The 25,212-nt window shown below is 38.4% G+C and overlaps 1 protein-coding gene and 1 long non-coding RNA gene across 2 annotated transcripts; both read right to left on the bottom strand.

Moving 5' to 3' along the window:
• Nucleotides 1-5,330: 5,330 nt before the first annotated feature.
• Nucleotides 5,331-6,769, bottom strand: LOC115919300. The gene is made up of 3 exons (XR_004061787.1): nt 6,602-6,769; nt 6,033-6,172; nt 5,331-5,484 (listed from the first exon to the last, which is right to left on the bottom strand). It is a non-coding gene; the product is annotated as an uncharacterized LOC115919300 (long non-coding RNA).
• Nucleotides 6,770-13,835: 7,066 nt separating this feature from the next.
• On the bottom strand, nt 13,836-24,911 carry LOC578889 (cytochrome P450 2J6). The gene is made up of 8 exons (XM_030973323.1): nt 24,589-24,911; nt 22,593-22,767; nt 21,911-22,107; nt 21,271-21,527; nt 20,343-20,579; nt 17,006-17,239; nt 16,240-16,468; nt 13,836-15,757 (listed from the first exon to the last, which is right to left on the bottom strand). The coding sequence occupies exons 2-8, from the start codon at nt 22,757-22,759 to the stop codon at nt 15,576-15,578; spliced, it is 1,503 nt and encodes a 500-aa protein (XP_030829183.1). The 5' UTR covers nt 22,760-22,767; nt 24,589-24,911; the 3' UTR covers nt 13,836-15,575.
• Between the last annotated feature and the right edge of the window lie 301 nt (nt 24,912-25,212).

The raw sequence follows: 25,212 nt of genomic DNA, 5'->3' as shown, positions 1-25,212 counted from the left end.
ACTATAAAAGGTCAAAGCTTCCGCGCCTCGCGCGGAAGGGGGAAAATGAATTCAAACAAGGATAAGAATCGAGAATGGAACAACGAATCATCTTCTTTCTCTAATAATTCAATGAAACGTCAAAGCTTCTGCGCGGGGGGGGGGGGGGGGAACTCAATTCAGACAAGGATTAAGAGTCGAGAATGGTACAAAGAATCGTCTTCTTTCTCTAATAATTCAATGAAACGTCAAAGCTTCCGCGCGTCGCGCGGAGGGGGGGGGGACTGAATTCAGACAATGATTAAGTATCGAGAACGGTACAACGCATCGTCTTCTTTCTCTAATAATTTGATGAAACGTCAAAGCTTCCGCGCTTCGCGTGGAGGGGGGGGGGACTGAATTCAGACAATGATTAAGTATCGCGAACGGTACGACGCATCGTCTTCTTTCTCTAATAATTTAATGAAACTTCAAAGCTTCCGCGCTTCGCGCGGAGGGGGCTAACTTAATTAAGACAATGATAAAGAATCGAGAACGGTACAACGAATCGTCTTCTTACTCTAATAATTTAATGAAACGTCAATCTTCGCGCGGGAGGGGGGGGGGGGACTCAATTCAGACAATGATTTAGAATCGAAAACGGAACAACGAATCTTCTTCTTTCTCTAATAATTTAATGAAATGTCAAAGCTTCTGCGCGGGGGGAGGAAACTTAATTCAGACAAGGATTAAGAGTCGAGAATGGAACAAAGAATCGTCTTCTTTCTCTAATAATTTAATGAAACGTCAAAGCTTCCGCGCTTTGCGCGGGAGGGGGGGGGGGAGGAACTCAATTCAGACAAGGATTAAGACTCGAGAACAGTACAACGAATCGTCTTCTTTCTCTAATGATTTAATGAAACGTCACAGCTTCCGCGCTTCGCGCGGGAGGTGGTGGGAAAACTGTATTCAGACATTGATTAAGAATCGAGAACGGTACAACGAATTGCTTCTTTCTCTAATAATTGAATGAAACGTCAAAGCTTCCGCGCTTCGCGCGGGAGGGGGTCTAATTCAGACAAGGATTAAGAGTCGAGACTGGTACAACGTATCGTCTTCCTTCTCTAATAATTTAATGAAACGTCAAAGCTTCCGCGCTTCGCGCGGAGGGGGCAAACTTAATTCAGACAATGATTAAGAATCGAGAACGGTACAACGAATCGTCTTCTTTCTCTAATAATTTAATGAAACGTCAAAGCTTCTGCGCGGGGGGAAAAAAAACTCAATTCAGACAAGGATAAGAGTCGAGAATGGTACAACGAATCGTCTTCTTTCTCTAATGATTTATTGAAATGTCACAGCTTCCGCGCTTCGCGCGAGAGGGGGTGGGGAAACTGAATTCAGGCAATGATTAAGAATCGAGAAGGGTACAACGAATTGTCTTCTTTCTCTAATAATTGAATGAAACGTCAAAGCTTCCGCGCTTCGCGCGGGAGGGGGTCTAATTCAGACAAGGATTAAGAGTCGAGACTGGTACAACGTATCGTCTTCCTTCTCTAATAATTTAATGAAACGTCAAAGCTTCCGCGCTTCGCGCGGAGGGGGCAAACTTAATTCAGACAATGATTAAGAATCGAGAACGGTACAACGAATCGTCTTCTTTCTCTAATAATTTAATGAAACGTCAAAGCTTCTGCGCGGGGGGAAAAAAACTCAATTCAGACAAGGATTAAGAGTCGAGAATGGTACAACGAATCGTCTTCTTTCTCTAATGATTTATTGAAATGTCACAGCTTCCGCGCTTCGCGCGAGAGGGGGTGGGGAAACTGAATTCAGGCAATGATTAAGAATCGAGAACGGTACAACGAATCGTCTTCTTTCTCTAATAATTTCATGAAACGTAAAAGCTTCCGCGCTTTGCGCGGGAGGGAGGAACTCAATTCAGACAAGGATTAAGAGTCGAGAACGGTACAACGAATCGTATTCTTTCTCTAATGATTTAATGAAATGTCACAGCTTCCGCGCTTCGCGCAAGAGGGGGTGGGGAAACTGAATTCAGGCAATGATTAAGAATCGAGAACGGTACAACGAATCGTCTTCTTTCTCTAATAATTTCATGAAACGTCAAAGTTTCTGCGCTTCGCGCGTAAGGGGGGGGGGGCGAACAGCGACCTGCCCGAATATGATTTTTTTAATATCTTTTCTCGTATATTTTGGAGATAAATAACACTTTCACAAAATACATATTATCCTCAAATTTGTGCTCGCTCGCTTCGCTCACTAGCCGAATTGTCAAACCAGAAAATAACATTTTTTTTAGGAAAGAGGCTTCAGCCCCCCCCCCCCCCCCCCGATGAAAATGTAAACAAATTTGTACCGGTATGGTGCTTCTAATATGACCTTGTCAGTATTGGTATGTTGAGTTGAAAAACGGTCTGCGCAATTTTTCAAATCTCCGGCCCCCCCTATTAGAAAATCCTGGATCCGCGCCTGATGAAGAGAAGGTCATACTGCAAGTATCGTTAGAACTTAGGTCACTTTTATAATAAAGAGAGTCGATTCGGAAAAGTGATTTGGTATTGTTTTTGATCTCGTCCGCTGGCGATGCGGGCAATAATTTGTGCAGGCGCATGATGATGCACGTACGGAGCCCGGGAAGGGACATGGTAAAAATATTTTTATCTCGTTAAAACGAGATAGTATCTCGTTTTAATGAGATAGTATCTCGTTTTAATGAGATAGTATCTCGTTTTAATGAGATAGTATCTCGTTTTAATGAGATAGTATCTCGTTTTAATGAGATAGTATCTCGTTTAAAACGACATAGTATCTCGTTAAAACGACATAGTATCTCGTTAAAACGAGATAGTTATCTCGTTTTAATGAGATAGTATCTCGTTTAAAACGACATAGTATCTCGTTTTAATGAGATAGTATCTCGTTTTAATGAGATAGTATCTCGTTTTAATGAGATAGTATCTCGTTAAAACGACATAGTATCTCGTTTTAATGACATAGTATCTCGTTTTAATGAGATAGTATCTCGTTAAAACGAGATAGTTATCTCGTTTTAATGAGATAGTATCTCGTTTAAAACGACATAGTATCTCGTTTTAATGAGATAGTTATCTCGTTTTAATGAGATAGTATCTCGTATAAGTCCATTGCATACTGGAACCGGGTGGTCCCTGTATTAAGCCTATGGGAGTGAGAGAATTCAGTAGTCCACGGGTTAACAACATAATACCCGCGAGGCTAGACCAGGCCCCCCAAGCTCCGCCATTTTGTCCGGATCCATTAGAAGCCAAAATAAGCCCCTTGCATAATTCATGAGCCCTATGAATTATGCATTCTGAAGGATGCTCCCCACGAAACGTGTACTGGAATGATGTTCACTACATGGTAAAAGACAACACGCGTATCAGCGTAATTAGAGAGGTCAAATAATCTACTGTACGGAATTATGGGTAATTTATTCATCACGCTGCGCGCCAGCAACGCAAGTGATTCAGCGAATCAGCGTAGATTATTCTGATGCGATCACCGTTAGGTGAAATATGCGCTCGAACTTGTATTATCGATCACCAGTATATATTTAATATATGTAATATGTAATATTCGATATAACTAGGTTGATTGTAGTCTGTACTTTGTTCCAATATGTTATAAATTATAATATGTAATAGGGATTAATTCATTCAATATAATTGAGATTACTGTATTTTGTACTCTGTAATTGGTTTCAATATGTTATATATTACAATTTGTATGAATTAATATTATTTATTGAGTGAATACAATAAAGAATATTACAAAACAAAAAAAAATATAACAGCTGGTGTACCCAGAATGCATCGGGAAGTGGACCTCTCGTTGTTGTGTTGTTGTTGTTTTTAAATATGGGGGAGTGGCCTTAACTTCATTGAATAAGAAATACTGATCCGATCTTATTCCCTTTTTAGTCTATCAATAACTGGGTCTGTTTTTGTTTTATTAACTCAAACATGCTATATATAACAACACATTCTCTGGCTATGATTATACATGTTAAATATGCTAATGTATAAAGTGTCCTTATTTTATACAAACAAATTATGTGGCAAAGAGGATGGTTTTTCTCCACCCACTCTCATCGTACCTTAATGATTCCCCTTCTCTCTCTTTCTCTGTCTTTCGTAAATTATCTTCTGCAACTAACGGTTTGTCTTGACTGAACAATCTGTTGCAGTTCCTTTCTGTCTCACTTTCAGTCGTAATACCATTCATTTACATTTACTCGTTATCAACTACGATCAACCATTGATCCATATTCACTCCATTACTGTCCACATTTCACTTGGATTATCTTCACTTTTCCTTTTTGCAGCCTTTGCAGGAGCTTTGAACATTTTTAATGTAGAGACCAGAGAGATCGGAAAATATGTTAATCATTTTATTCGAATTGAAAACGGAAAGTGAAACATTGTTTTTCAATATCTTGACATATTTTTTGTTTAAAGACAATGGAATTTAACACTGGAAATTTTGAATTGGGGCGCCCCCCCCCTCCAAAAAAAAAACAAAACAAAACAGGAGTGGTACCAGGGTTAGTTAGTTGGGAGGCCCATGTCCTTTATAATTTTATTTTTAGGAACAGTTTTCTCTTTTTTATCAATTTGACATTGGTATACCGTTAATTTCACTGGGAAAACCACCCCTTCCCTTACACATCAATATATTACTTCTAGTAACAGTAATTCTATAATTCAAAACGTTTTCATTTTCTAAATCCTTCTAATATAAACATATAACAAATATAATATTGTTTACACTTTTGCAACATGTTACATGGTCCATTTAGAAACAGCACCAGGAAGAGGATAACAAGCCCCCCCCCCCCTGTTTTCTTAAGCTAGGAAGTATCAAAACATGATTCTATTAAAATTAGCAGTTTGGATACAACAGGCAATGATGATTAGCAGTTTCCATATTTAGTGCATTTAGAGGGTTGTCTTTCAAACCTTCTTACATACAATACTTGAAGCAGCAATAATGTAATAATCTACAAAACTTCAAATACAGAAGTCCATAGACTGAGGACAGGTAAATGAATTTCAACATGTATAATTATAATTATAAATATCATTGATTGATTCAATCTTTGATATAGACTGATAAATCTTTATCACTCAAATTTCAAGGAAATTTCTTTCTGCCCAGCACTCAGTTTCATCCTATAAGATGGTAGTTGACATTGTTAAAATGTCATTAATGTTTATTCATTGATGATTAGTTATCTTTAATTATTTGAAAGTTGACAAGATGATAAATTCATTAGCTTTTTTTAAATGTGGTATTCTACAAACATATAATACAAATAATAAATAAATAGTATGTAAATATTCAAGATTAAGCCCATCTCTACTGTCCTCTTTCATTATATGAGGGGGCATCTTTAAGACGTAGTCCCATGTAGATGTCTTCTGCATTCAACGATGAAGTTGTAGGCTAGTTTTCAGAAGAAAGGGCTGTGATGATAACCCAAGTCTGTTGAATGGAAAAATGAAATAAGATACAGTGTATAAGAAAATAAACAACAACTAATAACATACACCCTGATACCTGCTCTGACAAAAAGAGGAAGGACTAATATTCACTTGGGGTTCTAGTGGGAAAACCTAAACTTTTTCCTACAAAACTAGTTACTGACCACATGTTAGATTATTCCTGATGATCCCATTAAGACAATAGGCCTGATGGAGCTTGGATCAGACAAGTATGAAATAAGTAATACTGGTACATGTACAATGTACTTGTAATGTAAACTTGTGGTCATAAATGAATAATACTCGGTTTACATAAAATGACCAAACAACTTGGAACAGAGAATGTACAGGAAATAATGCTATTGAAACATACGTTATGTAGACTTATATTTCATGTATATTGACATTTTAGTTTTAATCTAAATCACAATTGTGATATTCAGTCAAGTATTCTTTTACAAGTCAATGGACAATGAAAAATATAACTGTCAGATCTATAACTTTCTGCATGATAAATGTGTCCTACAATAGTTTATTGGGGGTACCTACATGGTATATTAGCACACTTGCTTGTATGAAGTGCAGTAGGCCCACATCTCTAGATATGATTCTGTCAATATCTGTTCTTTATTCCTCTCCTGGGTTTGTAATCAGCATGCTTTCATCATCCACTGTAGAGAAGCATCATCCTACATAAGAGAAAGCAATGTAGGTACTTCAATTAAAAAGTGATAATAATAGATACATATCAACCATAACTCATCGTATAAACAGACTTTCGTTAATCTTATGTTGTGTTCTTCTTCATCTTCATTGCTCAAGAAGTGAAAGGACCACTTACAAAAAAAAAGTAATGAGTGGTCCTGCGTATACCCTACATGTATGATCATTATCATTATTATGTAGTGCTTTGAATGTGCATTAGACATCGTTCTTCTACACACAGGACCTCCTGTAAATAAGGACAAACCCCTTTGTAAACAAAGAAAGGGAAGAACTAGAATAAAATATTCCCTCCACTATACACACTTGAAACATACACTTAGTTCCATTTCCTTTTTAGTGAATAAATAGGTGGTCGTTTAATATTTGTGTGCTAAATATCCTGAAAATTTTACCTGCATGGGACTTTCAGCTTCATCTTGAAAATATAAGAAATGTTGTAATGTCTACTCATCAGTTAGCTCCTTCCAGCTCTTCATCAGTTTCCATCTGTTGGAACAAAAAGAAAACAAAATCAATACGACAATCAAGGCGTCCCTTTCTCCTTAACAAAATAAAAATAGATCTAGCATAAAAGCTATTTTTCACGTCATGGTTGGCCTTAATTTTAATAAAGTGTGGAAATCAACATTCCAATTTAATGGACCACAGTACAAAGTAAAATCAAATGGAAGATTTAACTTGTGCCTCAAAAAGTGCTTCATATGGCCTATAAATATAAAGTAGTCTCAAGTAGAATTGGTTTATTAAGACAAGAAGAAGTGGACTTCATAAGTAAACATAATTGTGGAAAAGGGGTCTTCTCTTACACAAATAGATTTATCAACATGATCTGCACAATTCAAAGAAAAAAATCTCTAATAGACCTAATATATTAAAAGTAATAACAGGAGTCAGAAGCGTACGCAGGGGGGGGGGGGGGTAAACCCCCCTACCTTCATTTTTTTTTTATGTGTATGTTTTTCTGGAACCCCCCCCCCCCCCTTTTTTTAGAGTTGGTTTTTTTTTTTTTTTTTTTTTTTTTTTTTAATACAAAAAAAAAATCCAAAAGGATGACCTAACCCCCCCCCCCCATGCTTATTCAGTGGCTGGCTGAGTCGTTGCGAAATTTTTGGTCCGATTTCAAAATGTTAACCCCCCCCCCCCCCCCCTCCCCCTTGAAAAAATCCTGCGTACGCCACTGATAGGGGTCTAGATCTAGATCTAGTAGACTCTAGTAAGGTCAAGGTCTAAACTCTAATGATAACTTGACAAGCATGCTGGACCCACACAAAATCTAATTATTAAATAAACAAATCCTAGTGTTGATGTTTTTTGAATACTTTTTATTAATAAGTTCCAGGTTTAAAGTTACATCTAAATGAAATAGGATTTCGAGTTGTTTGATTATCAATGGTCACAGATAATTTTGGTCTATATAAAGTTGACACGGATGCAACTGAGCGAACGGATGGCACTGATAAGTAAAGCCATCAGAGTCAACATCTATGATCTACTAAAGATTTTAACAAGAATTAATCCACTTGGATTATCAAAAAAATCATGCTTCAGAGATTATTGTAAGGTGTAACGTTAAATCTATATTTAAATTAAATCGATGATTGGTGAATTAGATACATGATGACGATCAAATCTCAAATAAAACTTGATTAGAAAGTTTGATCTTGATGCAGATGAGCACCGAAATTCCCCGGGGTGGGCCTGGCGGAACGGCCGGGCCCCTAACTGGAGTACTAGGGTGAAATGACGGCAAACCGCAGTCAAACTACTTCATGACGATGAAAATCAAAGTTCAATTTCAAGAGCAATAATTTCCTAGTCTTTTCACCAAAAATCTGTTGAGAACGGTCTCACAATGTAACGAAATTACCGTAGATCACAAAGACTATTGCAGCTTTTTCAAAATTGATGACTAAATTCACTTAATCTACTCATATTTCAATCAATTACTCACCCATTCTTAATGAACTAAATCTTCTCAGTTTGTGCGAGTATACGTACAAGGCCTGGCATGGCATGGCCGCCTGGCTATTACTGCATTAAGCAGCGAGCGCGCTAGCGCCAGCGCGCGCAGTCTAGTCTAGCCTCGCGGGTATTATGTTGTTAACCCGTGGACTACTGAATTCTCTCACTCCCATAGGCTTAATACAGGGACCACCCGGTTCCAGTATGCAATGGACTTATACGAGATACTATCTCATTAAAACGAGATAACTATCTCATTAAAACGAGATACTATGTCGTTTTAACGAGATACTATCTCATTAAAACGAGATACTATGTCGTTTTAACGAGATACTATCTCATTAAAACGAGATAACTATCTCGTTTTAACGAGATACTATCTCATTAAAACGAGATACTATGTCGTTTTAACGAGATACTATCTCATTAAAACGAGATACTATGTCGTTTTAACGAGATACTATCTCATTAAAACGAGATAACTATCTCGTTTTAACGAGATAAAAATATTTTTACCATGTCCCTTCCCGGGCTCCGTATGCACGTCCATGGTGTACATGTAGCGATTGGCTTCAGAGCATGCAGAGAAACAGTAGTGAGTAGAAGCTTTGGAGTTTTACATATATGATGCACAGGGGCTGAACTAGAACTTTTCATGGCAAATACAAACGGCCGTTAATAAAAAGAATGGTTAAACAATGCCCAAACAGAGATAGATACCAGTGACATGCAATGATTATGATAATGATTTATGATATTAATGAAAATGAAAATGAACAAATATATAATCGTTGGGGTATGAATAAAAGTGATGATAGGTAAAGATGATAATTATGATGGTGGTGGTGGTGGTGATAATTACAAAGATGATGAAATATATATAACAGATGCTTTTTTTAATGATGATGATATATTTTGTGGTGGTGATTTGGATGATGATAATGGTGATGGTTGTGATGGTGGTTATTTGGATGATGATGATGATAGTGGTAATGTTGATGATGATGATGGTTTTTGGTGGTGATTAGGGTGATCGGATAATGATGGTGGTGCTGGTGATTTGGATAATGGTGATGGTAATGGTTGTGGAGGTGATGGTTTATATGGTGGTGATTTGGATGATGATAATGGTGATGGTGATGATGATGCATGATGATGGTTGTGATGGTGGTGATTTGGATGATCGGATAATGACGGTGGTGCTGGTGATTTGGATGATGATAATGATGATGATGATGATGATGGTTGTGATGGTGGTGATTTGGATAATGATAATGGTGATGGTTGTGAACTTGTGATGGTGGTGATTTGGATGATGATAATGGTGATGGTGATTTGGATGATCAGATAATGATGAGGTTGCTGGTGATTCGGATGATGATAATGGTGATGGTGGTGATTTGGATGATGTTTATGGTGATGGTTGTGGTGGTAATGGTTGATATGGTGGTGATTTGGATGATGGTAACGTAAATGGCTGTAGTGGTGATTTGAATGATGGTTATGGTGGTGGTTTTTTGGATCATGATAATTGGGATGGATGTGGTGGTGAAGGTGATGACGATAATGGTGATGGTTGTAAAGTTGGTAAAGATCATGATGATAATGGTGGTGGTGATTTGGATGATGACAATGTTGATAATAATAATAATGATATTCCGCTTTTATATAGCGCTTAATACAAATGTCTCTATAAAGCGCAGATAAACTATTAACCCATTCATTCTAGACTGTCATTCATCTCCTTATTTTCCATGTTTCTGTACCTCGCTCTCTCTTCCTCCGTCTCTGTCATCCACTGGAATCCACCAATTTTCTTTCTATTCCTCACCCAGAACATCTTCCTCCAGATGACCCCCTCCCCTTGCTGAGCAGTTCATCTCACAAGTAAAAGACTGACAAGTCAACGTCTCATACAACAGAAGTACATGAGCCAAACAGAGTCATCCCAGCTCAGCTCATCTGACAAGAAAACGTCTGGCAATACGAGCACTGGTACCAAGCTAGCTCCAAAGACTGACAAAAGACAAGCACATTGACCAAAGACAATATGAAAGGGAAGAAAGGAGAAAATGAGAAGATGGGTAAGAACATCACACCAAATTTTGAAGTAATGAAACAAAGCAACGATACAATAAAGTGTTCATCATCGCCATCATGATCTCGTTATTATCATCACCATAGACATCATGATCATAGCAATCACCACAGACATCATCACCATTGCCATCGTGATCTACTCAACCATCATGATCATCATCGCTGTCACCATAAACATCTTCATAATCACCATCGTCATTGTCATCATCATCACCATACCCATCATTATCATCACCAAAGCCATCATGATCATAGCCATAACCACTGACATCATCACCATTGCCATCATGATCATCATCGCAGTCACCATAATCATCTTCATAATCACCATCATCATTATCATCATCAACATCATCACCCATCATGATCATCGCCATCACCACCGACATCATCACCATTGCCATCGTGATCATCTCCACCATCATCAGCATTGCAATCATGATCATCATCGCCATTACCATAATCATCTTCATAATCACCATCAGCATTATCATCATCATCGAGTCCATATTCATCATGATCATCGCCATCACCACCGACATCATCACCTTCACCATCGTGATCATCTCCACCATCATCAGTATTTCCATCATGATCGTCATTGCCATCACCATAATTATCTTCTTAATCACCGCCATCATTATCATCATCATCATCACCATACCCATCATGATCATCGCCATCACCGTACTGACATCATCAGCATTGCCATCATGATCATCATTGCCATCACCATAATCATCATCAAAATCTCCATCATCATCATCATGATCACCATACCCATCATGATCATCGCCATCACCATTAACATCTTCAGTGTTATTTAGGGTACGCATATGCTTGTTCCCTCTTTTTTAAAGCACCCCCTATCTGAGGACTGCCAACATTTCCGAACCCCCTTACGCGGGCTTTTCCTGCCTTGGAGACCCCCCTAAATCATGAAAAATGCTCAATGTACCCCCATAAATTCGGAATAATCTCTCAGGAGTCCAAAGAGATGAGAGAAAAAAAGAAAAAACCCCCCTTTTTAAAAAAATCTCCGGGTGAAAAGTTAATACACCCCTTTTTTTACAATTCTCGGGCCGGATTTTGTCGCACGAAAAGTACCCCTTTACCGGACATTATGGTAACACGCATGGGGTCCGTCCGTTCTCGGAGTGGGGGGGGGGGCCGCGCACCCTACCTCTAATGCCACCGTACCTCTTCTACCACCCTACCTCTACTACCACCCTACTTCTACTGCCACTTCTACTACCGACCTACTCCTTCCACCACCCTTCTTCTACTCCATCCTCCTTCTATACTACCATCCTTCTATACTACCATCATTCCCCTACTACAGGTGTGATTTCGTGGACAAAATTATTCGCTGTGAGATTATTTTGATTTTTTTTTTTAATTTGATTTATTTACCAATAGCAATACAGCAATAAATGTTATACAGTGGTGTTAACATTACATTACAGACCCATTTCATTACATTTCATTACTTCCACTCTTCTCTAAAATCTTTGAAAAATGCATCTATACCAGACTACACGGTTTTCTTGATAAACATAGTATACTTTATAATAAGCAGTTTACAATTAGTTTCCTGTGGTATTCCGCAGGGGTCAATTATAGGCCCATTGCTCTTCTTAATTTATATAAATGATTTACATTCAGTCTCTCCCATTTTGAATTTTATACTGTTCGCGGATGATACAAATATATTTTATAAGCATAAAGATGTTGAATGCCTGACAAAAAATCTAAACACTGAGCTCTTAAAGGTTAGTGAGTGGATTAAAGCAAATAAACTGCAACTTAAATATGAAAAAACCAATGTTATGTTATTTAACTTTCCAAAGACGTGTGTTAGTGAAGTAAAAATATATATGAATGGAAATCTGATTGAACATACCAGTTCAACCAAGTTCTTAGGCATTAATATTGATAAAGATCTTAAATGGAAAACACACGTCTATGAAGTTCTACGTAAAGTGTCTAGAACAATAGGAATTATGAGTAAACTTAAAGACATCTTGCCAACCAAAATTCTCATAATGTTATACAACTCACTAATCTTGCCTTATATATCCTACTGTAACATTATATGGGGTTTTTGTAAACAGCATTTACTTAATCGTATTTTCCTCCTACAAAAAAGAGCAGTTCGTATAATTTGCCACAAGCCATTTTTAAGTCCAAGCAGACCTCTTTTCTTGAAACTGAATATTCTCCCAATATCATTATTACATGTTTTTCAACTCTGTGTTTTTATGTATTCATATTATCATAACCTATTACCAGAAATCTTTTGTAATATATTTCAGAGCAATAACGATATTCATAGATATAATACCAGGACTTCAGCAGACACTCGTGTAATATATGGTCATTCGTCATTTTCAAATAGTATCTTTTTATGCTAAGGACCCACTATTTGGAACAAACTACCCCCTAAACTTAAACAGTTAAACAGTTTTAAGCATCATTTAAAACTTCACCTGATACAGCAAATTTGAATTTGACAAACGCAATTTTTATGTGTGTAATTACCATTGTAGTATTGTATTTTCTTTGTCCCCTTTTTGTTTGTTTTTTGTGTACATTTTTAGGATCATCTACTTATAAGTTTTTGTAACTTTTTTGATGATCCAACCACTTCGTAATTTCCTTTAGTGTATTTTCCATTTTAGTGGTTTTTCTATGTTTGCAAAAAAGTATTGTATTCTTTGCCTTTGTATGTTTTTATGAAAGTGGTAAATAAATTCAATTCAATTCACTTACAAGAAGAGAAACTATTGGTTGGGAAAAGAGGCCTAGGGAGTGCTGTATTTATTCTTCTCGAGTCACTGAGCCACACCGCTCACTCTTAATTAGATTGTCCCAAATCAAGTTCGTGATAAATTGGGTGTGGTAGTGAGTGTGGTGTACTGGGCTATTAAGCTAACCAAGTTAATAAATATCATAGGAGAAGTAGTGACTGGTATCAGAGGACAATGTAATCTCAAACAAGTTTTTAGTAAAACAGTAAATGAAATGAGAAATGAAGGAGGAAAATACTACAACGTCATTTGGCAATTGAAGGTACTATGTCCCTTTTGCAGCTAACCTCAAATTCTGTAGAACTTTGCAGGAATTATGAATATGTCATGTAGACCTATGTCCTATCTGTGAAATTTTAACGTTAGCAGTGTCCTAATATTCAAATTATGCGAGGAAAGCCGTTTACTTGCTAGACTTCACTGTCAGACACTATTGAGTGACTGACTGGCTTTTTTTGTTCTTTGGTAATAACATACATCAAATGAGCTGTAAAGGGTACATGAGCTTTTGTCTACATCAATAACCCACTTCTTGTGATGGCCAAAATTAAACTGATTGAATGTTTGCGCAGCATAAAACGTATGACCATTTAGTACAATGGTCTGAAAATCAAGACTATTACTTATTGGCTCTTTTGCTCCTAAGTCGATTTGACAGCTAATAGTCGTTATTTTCCCACTTGAAGACATTTTCTAGCCCCACCTTTTTCAGGGAAGTTCTAAATTAGTATTATCTTTCAAATGCCGTTGGAATTTTACCTCATTTTGTTGGCCTGCAAATGGGACATAGTACCTTTAAGACATGAATCCAATCGGGTGAATCCACACGTAGTAGGTGTAAATGGGGACCCGGCAATAACTTGGGGTATAATAATTGCAGGGGCCTCAGGAAGATAATCATTGATGCTAATGAGGCTTCCCTGTGTAAACAAAATTATCATTATTATTACTTACATGAAATTTCAGTACGTAATGAATTACGTAATGAGTATAGGAAACACTGATAAATCTCGGGACAATGCATGTTGTTTTTACCATTAAAACAATATACAAAAATAACAGATATAACAACAACAAAACAACAATGAATCACCTGTCACAGTTTTAAACGTGAACAAATTAGTGCTTTTATAATCAATATCATTTACAAATCACTAAAAAAAGAAGAAGAATTTATGTACGATGTAACTTTATACTTGAAATATAAATCTATGGAAAAGTGAAGTTATAGAGGCTCAAAATATAAGGGAAAATTGACCATTTACCTCCACACTTTATCTCCCCCGTTTTTCCTCTCTTTCATTCACTTTTCACAAAGTATGATAGCATTGCATTTACAGTTATCTAGATAGTCTTCGCTTTATTTTTTTGTTTCAATGAGAAAACATTCTACAAACGATAGGTTACTACATAGACTACGATCGCAACTGTTTTCGAAAACTCAACCTAGGGCAATGTGAATAGGCTTGTGCGTCACATATTGAACCGTGCGAACTTGTCAATGAAGTATTACGTAATCCGAACATGGTACCTATGCGATTTACAACAGGGTATTGAAATCGCCCTTGAGTTGATTTTCTTTAAAAAATAGTCGCGATCGAGTTAAAGGTGAGTACAAAATATATAAATCACAAAAAAGAGACGTTTCATTCCTAACATATTATCATCTGCCAGTTAAAAATAAATGATACATAGAATCAATAAATTTAATTTTGGACAGAAAGACTCCTAAATAGAGCTTGTATAAGACATCGGCTCCGTTTGTCTATTTATTTTCTCCCTTAAACCGCTTCCTGTAATAAGAACACAGCATCATGATTGTGATCAATGTGACAACAACATTTGGAAGATCTTCGAAGTATGGATAGGCTCCTTATTAAAAGCATCGCGTCTACTCTTTGAGATATGTATATTGACAATAGATAAAAGTTAATATATTTTAAAAACTTTATTATTTGAAGACAGTGTCGTGGCCGAGTGGTTTAAGGCGCTTGACTGAAGATGCAAAGGTCGAGGGTACGAATCGCGACACGACACTAATATCCTTTGGCAAGATATTAACCTGCTCTTGCTTTTCTCTTCACCCATGTGTTAAATGGGTTCATTATCCCCTTTTCCAAAAGAGGTACAACTAAACCTGAGATGTGATTGAATTTATATTTCGAGGAAAAAATAATTAAAAATGCAGTATGTTGTATATTTAGACCTGAAAATGTCAAGTAACAGTAACTGCCCGGAATCACATTAACTAAAATCTTCAAGCAATAATTTTAGACAAAATATGACCGAGTCTTATGCAGGACGTGCGTTGGGACAACTAGTTCCATTTCAACGTTTGTTTTTGTTTTATTATTCAGCCTTTATTCATTTTATACCTTAACATTTGGCAGATAGCATTTATCACCGTGGAAATCAAGTGTGGGTTTCTCTGAGTCCCATGTTTCCTTATTACCATACCTCACGACTGTATCTCTAATGAGTTTTCCTTTCATTTTCATTCTCTTACTACAGCACATGTCATGTAGGGAACAGGGTTCCTTGATATACCCAATACTCCTTCAAAAGAAAGAGTCGGTGAGTTGTCAGGTTTCTTGAAGGTGAATCGTTGAAGGAGGCTTGTAAACCCTAAGAATGTTTCCATCCGGGCTAGCTGCTCTCCAATACAGACACGGCGACCTGGGGGATTGTATGAATGAACAATGATAATGGGAAAGAGAGGGAGAGGAAGGGAAAGAGAGAGACAGAGAGAGAAAGAGAGATAAAGAGAGAGAGAGAGAGCAGGATGGAGGAAGAGTGAGAGAATGAAGTAGGAGGGAGATAGATGGAGAGGGAGAAAGAGAGAGGGGGAGGGGGATGATCGACGGAGAAGGAGAAAGAAATGGATTTATAATCAACCCTCTTATTATCTCCAATATATGTACATCCCTTCTTGCTTCTTCACTACTCAAAAAAATTTCTCCGTTTCTTGCACTCAGAAGTGTCAGCCTTTATGTTGGTAATTTTCTTATTTTTATATCAAAAAGGAACATTCCAGTTGATCACTTGGCTCAATTTTACATTATCAAAAGTTTGATATTTGTTCTTTTGTCCGAGAGGATATATTATGTGTTTCTTAATATTCATCACGTGACGAATAACTGCCAATAAACTTGTCTTACCAGTGCTAAAGAAGATGAGTTCATCTCTCTTTATGAGCTCTCCATCTGCGGTCAGAAACCTCTCAGGTTTGAAGGCCCCAGAGTCTTTCCAGAGCTCCTCGCTGTTCAGCACCTCGAAAATGTTGGACACAATGACGGCGCCCTTCGGTATGGTGTAGCCTCGTATGGTGGTATCCGCAGCAGCCACGTGGGGTACACCTAATGGGGCTACCGCACCCTTCCGTTGAACCTTGGAAAATAAGATACCGGGTTACAAAAAAATAACTCTGATAAACAAAACAATCAATTAATATATGTTTACTTAAGGAATTAAAGATTGAATTAATGGAGGGGGGTCATGTGCCAGTTGCGTCTCTACATATCAAATCCACCGCGGTGGAAATACCTGTCCCTATGTCCCCCCCCCCCCCCCAACACCTCCCGTGTCTCTCCTCCCTATATGTTCACACAAGGACTTAAGGCATGTCTTTGGTATGCCGATATGTCATTCCGTCTCCTGAAGTCTAACCCGTACTTATTCCTTGGGGGTACAGAGACGGGTGAAAACATGAACATCTTAGATATCACGGTCTCTTTAAGTTCATAACATGTTGTTGTTGTCGTTGTGTTTTTTTCGGGGGGTGGGGGGTTGTAATACATGTCAAGGAATAGTTGTAATGGCAGCCGCATTCTTCAAGGAAGAGGGGGTCCGGTTTTGTCCAGTGGGTGGGGATTCCCTCCCCTTCTTTTATCCCTCTAATTTGAAACAAAATAACTGAAGATCTACCTCTAAGATAACGGCATTGGTGTAGGGAAGATCTTTGATATCATCCAGCCTTGGGATTCGTTCTCTGCCAACCACGTGATCAAGTTCATCTTGAACACGTGACTGAACCTGTGGGTTGGCCATCATGAAGAGGATGCACCACTTTAGGGTAGTAGTTGTCGTGTCAGACCCAGCGAGGAAGAGGTCGGCGATACAACCGGTTAAATTGAGTTTGGTGAATGAAGAAACTGTGTCCTGAAAGCAGCCGAAAGCAGAAAGAATTGCATTTAATAACGTTTTGGTAATAGGGCTGCCTTAAAGATACTATGTCCCTTTTGCAGCCAACCTCAAATTATGTAGAACTTTGTAGGAATTATGAATATGTCACGTTGTGCGCACTGATTTATGCAGTATATAGTCTCTGCAGTGGAATGGGCGGCATCTTGCGGTAGCAGCAGCTGGGACTTCTGGAGAACATCCGAATGTCGTCCTATACATAACCCGACATCGGGCGAAAAAACTCACCGAGTTCATCGCACGTTCACGCACTTACAACGTGCGAGTGAGTAAGGACACCGTACGTGAGCGGCACGTGTAAGTACGGCCTCCGTACGATAACGTTGCAACCGCACGGAGGCCATACGTTGTAAGCACGTTGTAAGCACTTACCAGGTGCGCAACGTACGATGCACGCAATCGCTCACGACCAGGCGTGGCGTGAGGGCCACGTACTTACACCGTGCGTGTGACGTGCGTTGCCGGTACTCCCTCCCTACGTTTTCAGACAAACATGGCGGCCGTGGCCCCCAAAAAAACCGTACGGACTAAAAACACGCACGGTGGGTTGTGACCAACGCTTAACCCTAACAAGGCCGGGGGGCCATCATGCCCCCCCCCCCCCCCCTCCACGATTTTTCTGATTGTTCGAGAACGCATATGGATGGCGCCCCGCCGCACAGTGGGCCAGGGAGGAACCAAAGTGCGCCAAAACTAGGTTTGGGTGATTTTTGTTTTCCAATTTTTTCTTGCCCAGTTGAAAGGTAATACATAGAGGAATACCTCAGTGAAATATTTAATTCCGGTATGCACAATAAGGGTATAAATTTTCTACTTCAAACAGCAAAATCCTACATTTTCACAGTTTTAGTGCAAAAGTGACTTATTTTATAAATCTTTCAATTCAAAATGAAGTTTTTAAGTTATTGATATGAAATTGCTCTCACATATTCCTGATAGTTCATTTCGTTGAATGAATGGGTTAAAATTGATAGAAACACAATCTTCATGACATATTATAGGGTAATTCACGGAAAAATGGACTAATTACCCATGTTTTTATAAATCCAGAGGAAATGTTTAGATCTCCGCGGTGTACCGCTTAAATTTTAATACCACAATTTTCTCTGATGTCTAAGCTTGAAGTTGATACCAAATTTGGCTGCCCGATCTTGCCCGTTGTTATGTTAGAGCCGATTTCCCTTGCCACATTGCCCCGAAAAATGTGGGTTTTGGGGGTCCGCGGCTGAATCATGAAGGATTCGTGGTCATAAATCACGGCGCGAGGGGGCGCGTGACACTTGTTCTGACACCGCGGACCAAAATAAACACATTTTTCGGGGCAATGTTGCAAGGAAAACGGCTCTACCATAATAACGGGCAGAATCGGGCAGCCAAATCTGGTATCAACTTAAAGCTTAGACATCAGAGAAAATGTTGGTAATAAAATTTAAACGAAAATCCCTGGAAATCTAAACATTTCCTCTGGATTTATACAAAATAAATCCCCAAACATGAGTTTTGGCGCACTTTGGTTCCTCCCTGGCCCACTGTGCGCCGCTCGCTGACTTTTTTAATTCGAGTCTTGGGCAACTTTTAAATATTTTTTTTTGAAAATCGGACCTACGGTTACAAGGTCACGTGACCTTTTGTCTTTGCTTGTCAGCCCGAAAATCGCTCATTTTGGTGATTTGTGTACAAAACATATGGAAAAGTAATTTTTCCTAAAAATAGATCGAACATGGGTTATTGGGTCTTGTTTATAGTTTAGGTGGTTGTTTTGGGAGTCAAAATAGTTGAATTGTAGTTAGAAATTAACTAAAACAACAAAAACAATAAAATACATAAGTTTAAAAAAACAAACAATGAAATACATAAGAAATTATCAAAACAAGAGATAACATAAGGAATAAACTGGCTCTTCCAAATTTTTTTGTCGTATTATTATTCAGAAAGGTCTAATAAATATATGTAGTGAAAAAGAATGCTTAAATATGAATAATATATGATTAATGATTTGAATGATATTATTTGCATAAATTACCATAAATATGGAAATGAGTAAAGTTTTCAAAAAAATGAAATTATCATAGTATTCTATACACTTCACTTGACATGCGTGCAAACTAAGACCTCAAATAGCCCGGCCTTTTTAGGGTTAACAGAATGCTAACATGTGATTTTTGTAGCGCCTCAAGGCTTTGCCGATATGAACACTCTGTGGTTTACAGTTGTCATACTTTGAATTTAGTTCTTCTGATTTTGTGCAAGTATCCACTGTGAATAATGACATACATATTACATGTTGGATCAGGCGCGTACGCAGGATTTTTTCAAGGGGGGGGGGGTTTAACATTTTTAAATCAGCCCGAAAATTTCGCATCGACTCAGCCAGCCGCTGAAAAAGCGGGGGGGGGGGGGGGGGGGGGGGGGGGTAAGAGGACACCTTTTTTTTTTTTTTTTGGTCACCCAAAAAAAATCGCAACGACTCAGCCGGCCGCTGAATAAGCGGGGGGGGGGGGGGGGGGGGGGGGGGGGGGGGGGTAAGAGGACACTTTTTTTTTTGGGGGGGGGTCTCGAAATTTTAAAAATTTGACATTTTGCTCCGTTGGGGGGGGGGGGTAAGGTCACCTTTTTGAGGTCTGCCATTGGAATTATTATTTTTTTTTTTTTATGATTAAAAAAAAAAAAATTAAATAAAAAAAATAACCAAAGGGGGGTTTAGGGGGGTTTATACACTTAAAAAAACCAAAGGAGGGTTTAACCCCCAAAACACCCCCCCCCCCCCCCCTGCGTACGCGCCTGTGTTGGATGCAGAAACAATTTAATAATGGACTTCGTGAACAAACTGTGTTTGTCTCATGATTTATACATACTTCTGTTTGTCCCACGTCCCATTAGAAAGTTGAGGGCGGGAGTAAGTTTTAGGGTAAAGGTGAATTATAAGGTTAGGTTTTAGTATTAGGATTGGACAAACGAAAAGTAGAACAAATTGAACGTAATAAATCGTATGACCACTGGAACAAAGAATTGTAGAATGTAAACGCATCTACAGTGTGTATCTTAGTTGCTTTTATTTCACCTTGGTTTCATCCAACTTATTGAGGTACTGGTCGATGAAATCCCTCTGATTATCTGGATCCCGATTCTTTTCATGAGACTCAATCTGGGACTGGATGAAGGCGTTCACGCTCCGAATGTTGTTTGTCATTAGCTTCATTTTACCAAACGGAATCTTGGAAATACCAGGAATGGGAAGAAACAAAAACGTTCCGCCCCCTCCTGACAATTGTACGTTCGAGTTCACGAGATGCAAAATCTATATAAAAGGAAATAAGAATGATGTCTTAGGCTATTTAAGAATGATGTGTGTGACAATAAGGAAAACGAAACTCTTCCTATCTTATATAAAGAGTTGGGGGAACCTGGTGGTCGTAGGATACATGTAATAATATAGTTGTTCCTTCCCAGGTTTGGAGACAGGAGAGCGTTAATTCATATTAACTTACACAGAGTTAACGCCCTTCTGGTTCCAAACAGACGAGATGTGAATAATGAACATGATGAACAGAATATGGAATAACGCCATCTCTCGGAAGGGGGGGGGGGGGGGTAGTGAGCACTAATTTTTCATTTTTTTTTTTTTTTTTGCTCAACGGGGAAGGGGACAGTGTTTTTTTTTTCTCTCAACATCCACCGCCCCCTTGAGCGCCATGGGAGGGGGCCCATCTTCTTTTTGTTAACAAAAAACGGTGTTTTTACCTGTTTTCCCAAGGGAGGGGGCCCCCGCCCCCGCCCCTGGATCCACCACTGAGTGAGAGAAAGAGAGAAAGAGAGAGAGAGAGAGAGAGAGAGAGAGAGAGAGAATATTGGCGACATAGAGGCTGCCTTAAAATCATTTTGACTAAAATTGATTATCTTTAATGAATTCACAAACTGTCATTCAAGATTTGATGTGACAATCCGCAGGAATAATCAGTGAAAGTCAGTATGATACATATTCAGCTTACTTCCTTGAATGCTTCGTCGTCGTATGTGTACTGTGTGCCGAAGACGATAGAGCAAATGATGTTGGAAACGGCTTGCATAAAGAGAGTACTGGGGTCAAAAGGAGAACCTTTCTTTTCTTTGATGACTGAAGAAAGCTGGGTCATCTCGGCTGATACGGTATCCTCATAGCTCTTCTTACCAACACCAAGACTCCGGAATACAGAATGGGTGAACTTACGCTGCTCCTTCCAAACGTCTCCGTTAGAAAAAGCAATTCCTTTGGAAGATATCAAACATGGAGTTTAACATGATGGACGGATTGTCATGGTTATATACATATATTATATTAGAATTTAATCTGACAAATAAAATAAAAATACACAAGATCAGTAGTGGATTAGTGACGGGGCTTTAAAAGATGTTAGCAAGATCCCTTGATGATGTTCTTTTATTTATTTTTTATTTTCCTTTCGTCGAGACGATTTCGTTTCGACATTTACTGAAAGGAGTTAAGGTGATTACTCGGATGGATCTCGTAATTTCATTTTGAGGTATGTGAGTTCCTTTGATACTCAAAATTATTATACGAAGGGCTATCTCCCATTGCACAAGAGCTGTAACATTTCTGGAAATAACTTGCCAATGTTATTCAATCCTTACCGCTGTTCTTTAATCCAATTATTTCTTGAAGTAGTCGGCTGCCGAGTCGGTCTTGGAGATCGGGGTGACGAAAGGCTTCGAAGATGACCGGGTAAGAGTTGAGGATGATGATCGGCTTCGGACCAACGAAGAAGGATACCATCTCACCGTACTTCTTGGACCATGCAGCGAAGAGAGCAAGAGGATCCGACCCACCCCTGCGATTAACAGGAAAATATTACACATATATCGCCAACGGAGTCAAAATTTGAAGAATATGGTAAAAAGATACGATATAGGTATGGGAGATAGAAGCGGCAGTGAGAGAGAGAGAGAGAGAGAGAGAGAGAGAAGAGAGAGAGAGAGAGAGAGAGAGAGGGAGAGAGAGAGAGAAAAAACAAGAGAAGGGGGGAGAGATATTTAAATATATAGTTAGAGAGTATTAAGTGAGAGAGAGAGAGAGAGAAAATGTGTGCGTATGTGTGTATGTGCAAGAGAGAGACAGAGATAGACAGAGATAGATGTGGAGATGGGAAAGGGTCTAGAGTTATCAAAAGGAGTCGGATTGAATGAAAATGAAAGTGAGATAAAGATATAGGGAGAGAGAGAAAGAGAGGGGGTCGGGCGGGAGAGATACATGATAGAGTTTTAGGTACACAAGGGGGGTTATAGCTTGTAAAATACTGTAATGAGAAACACATACTTGTAGATTTGCCAGGCTACACCCAGGAGAGGTAGTCCAGTGGGGCCTGGTGGAAGATTCTTGGGCCCGGTTATCAGATGTTTGACCAACCAAGCTACGAGAAGACCAAGTACTCCAGCAAGCAACCAATATCCCGGTTCCGTCTCAGTGAACCCCATTATGGACATTGATGAATCTAAAGGACAAATATTTAATACTAAATGCTCCACTATTGATAAAGGTCCTCATCTATGGAGCACTACATTCCAAAATATCAAAAGAATCAACCTTCCGTAAATAGTTTGAAATGTTCCTTTCGATTGTTTTTTTATTAAATTTGTACTTGGCAACTTGAATATCATATTTGATTTAAGACGTATATATTTGTATATTTTTTCTTCTGTATTATGTTTTCCTTTACCCTTTTACTGCTTCCATCTGCTTTCTTTTTCTTCTTAATGTGATGTAAATTATGTACTTTCTTTAGGGGTCAATGTTCAACAAGGCTAAATGCTCTTTTTTGTTGACCCCTCATTCGACATAAATTTGCTTTCTGGTTGTATTTCCTTGTTGATAATAATAATAATAATGGGTTCTTGTATAGCGTTCATGTCAGTCAGATTTGTTAATTTTATTGTATTCTTTTTATCTGTAATGTTACCCTTCTACATGTATTTATGTATTTACAAAATACAATTTGTTCGGGGTAATACTCTGTATGTTTTGTATATGCCTTTTTTTAAATGAAGAATGGAATAACTACCATACCATACCATACCGAAGGTAAAATGTATAAAATACGATCTTCATTACTAGAAGCATGTATTGACGCACATGAAGTAGTGCTGTGAGTTGACCCCTTATAGTAACCACTTGATATTTACTAATTTGAAATCCAGAACGTCCTTTTTCCTGTCGTTCAGAAGAGTCTGTTACATTGTTTTCTTTGCTGCTGTCATATTACATACTTTCTTTCTACATGATGTCTGCACAAACTTTTGTGTTAATTTTTCCGGGGAGAATGCACGAGGGTTCTTGCATTCATTCTTGCATTCATACAACAAATTTCGATATAACTTGTTTGCAAATACCAAATTAAATATCTTGTATCTTGTATCTTGTATGTGTCTCGCGTAAAATCATTTATAATCAATAATCTGTTTGTGGTGTGGAAAGGGGGAGGGGGCTGAGCCCAAGCTTTTGGGGTTCAAGTATTCACATGAATGTGTGAAGTTGAATGTGTACGGCAACTGGATTTAAGCGACATAATGTTCCAGCGACTACTGATCCGCGGACACTTTTAGTCTGTTAGAATTTTAGTCGAATCCCAAATTTCAGCCTTGGAGCAAACATAACTTACCCTATAGAGTCCTAGACCTTTGATTTAGAATTAAACCAATCCAAGTGTAAATCACAACAATATAAAAAATACTCTGTCTCTTTGGTGTGATATAGCCCGGAGTATAATGTCAGATCAGGGAGTTTAAAGGCTTTTCCAGTATCTCCTTAGTCAGATCCAGATCGTCTTCATATTGTTTGACCAACGTGTCAACAATCAAACTAAAATTGCAGACGCAGATTCTAGAGTTTTAACATTTTCTCCATTATTCACAAATCGTTTCGTTCATCATGGGATGACGTCGAAAGCGGCTATAGGGAAAGATTGGGTGTTCTTACATATATCTTATACATGTGCCTCGTGACATCTTTTCTTTCTCTTGTTGGGGGAGGTTATTGAGCCCCCGAAGCCCTCTAAAACCGCTACTGGATAACGTATGCGCAATCAAGATTGTCAATGTCTAAGCTCAAAATGAAATGATAAATATGAAGCACATAATAACTCTTTCATAAATTTACCAAAATTAAACTTACTATGCTAGTCAGTGCAATCGGAGAAAAAAAAACTCTTTTGCATCTAAACAGTAGCGAAACGAGTTGGAATACAGATAAATGTGGGAATCTTATTTATTCCCATCCTATCATTATTATGAGCATTAACAAATAAATGCGTACTTACATTCTATTTTAGATTGATCCTTGATATAATATTCCCAATAATATCCTAGATCCTGGATAAATTCCTTCTACCCTGAAGAAAGCGTACTCTCAAATGAACGACAAGTTAAGAGTCTATATCCACGTAGCAAGCTAGCAGACAATCGAAAGGTAAACATTAAATAGGGAACATTGCCCAATCGCGTGAAGGTATGTTTCCTTTATACGATAATAGACCGATGACTGTTTGCCACTTGTTAAAGTCCAGTTTGCTCAGTACGAATAAGAAATTGTGCACTTTTTGCTGGTAACTGTTCACCCATTCTCTGAAAATTGTTAATGTTGTTGTTGTTGTTTTGGCGGGGGTGGGAGAGAGTGGTTGACTGGTATTTCTTCAGGGGGAGGGGGCAAATGCAAATCCACTATTCCCCCTACAGTAAGCTAGTAAGGGAAAAGGCCAATAATATAGATCGACAATGGCGCAGCCAAAGGAGGGGGGGGGGGGGGCACATGCCCCCGAATCGAATGGCGACAAAAGAGAGAAAGTGAGAATCATAGTGAGAAAGACCCAGATAGAAACATAGATATTTATGCCTATGTAGAGAGAGGGAGAGGGAGAGAGAGAAAGAAAGAGAGAGAGAGAGTC

The sequence above is a fragment of the Strongylocentrotus purpuratus genome, unplaced genomic scaffold (assembly GCF_000002235.5).
Source record: "Strongylocentrotus purpuratus isolate Spur 01 unplaced genomic scaffold, Spur_5.0 spur5_scaffold_6, whole genome shotgun sequence".
Lineage (NCBI taxonomy): Eukaryota > Metazoa > Echinodermata > Echinoidea > Camarodonta > Strongylocentrotidae > Strongylocentrotus > Strongylocentrotus purpuratus.
Note: the sequence above shows the minus strand (reverse complement) of the source record. Positions and strands in the feature narration are given on the sequence as shown.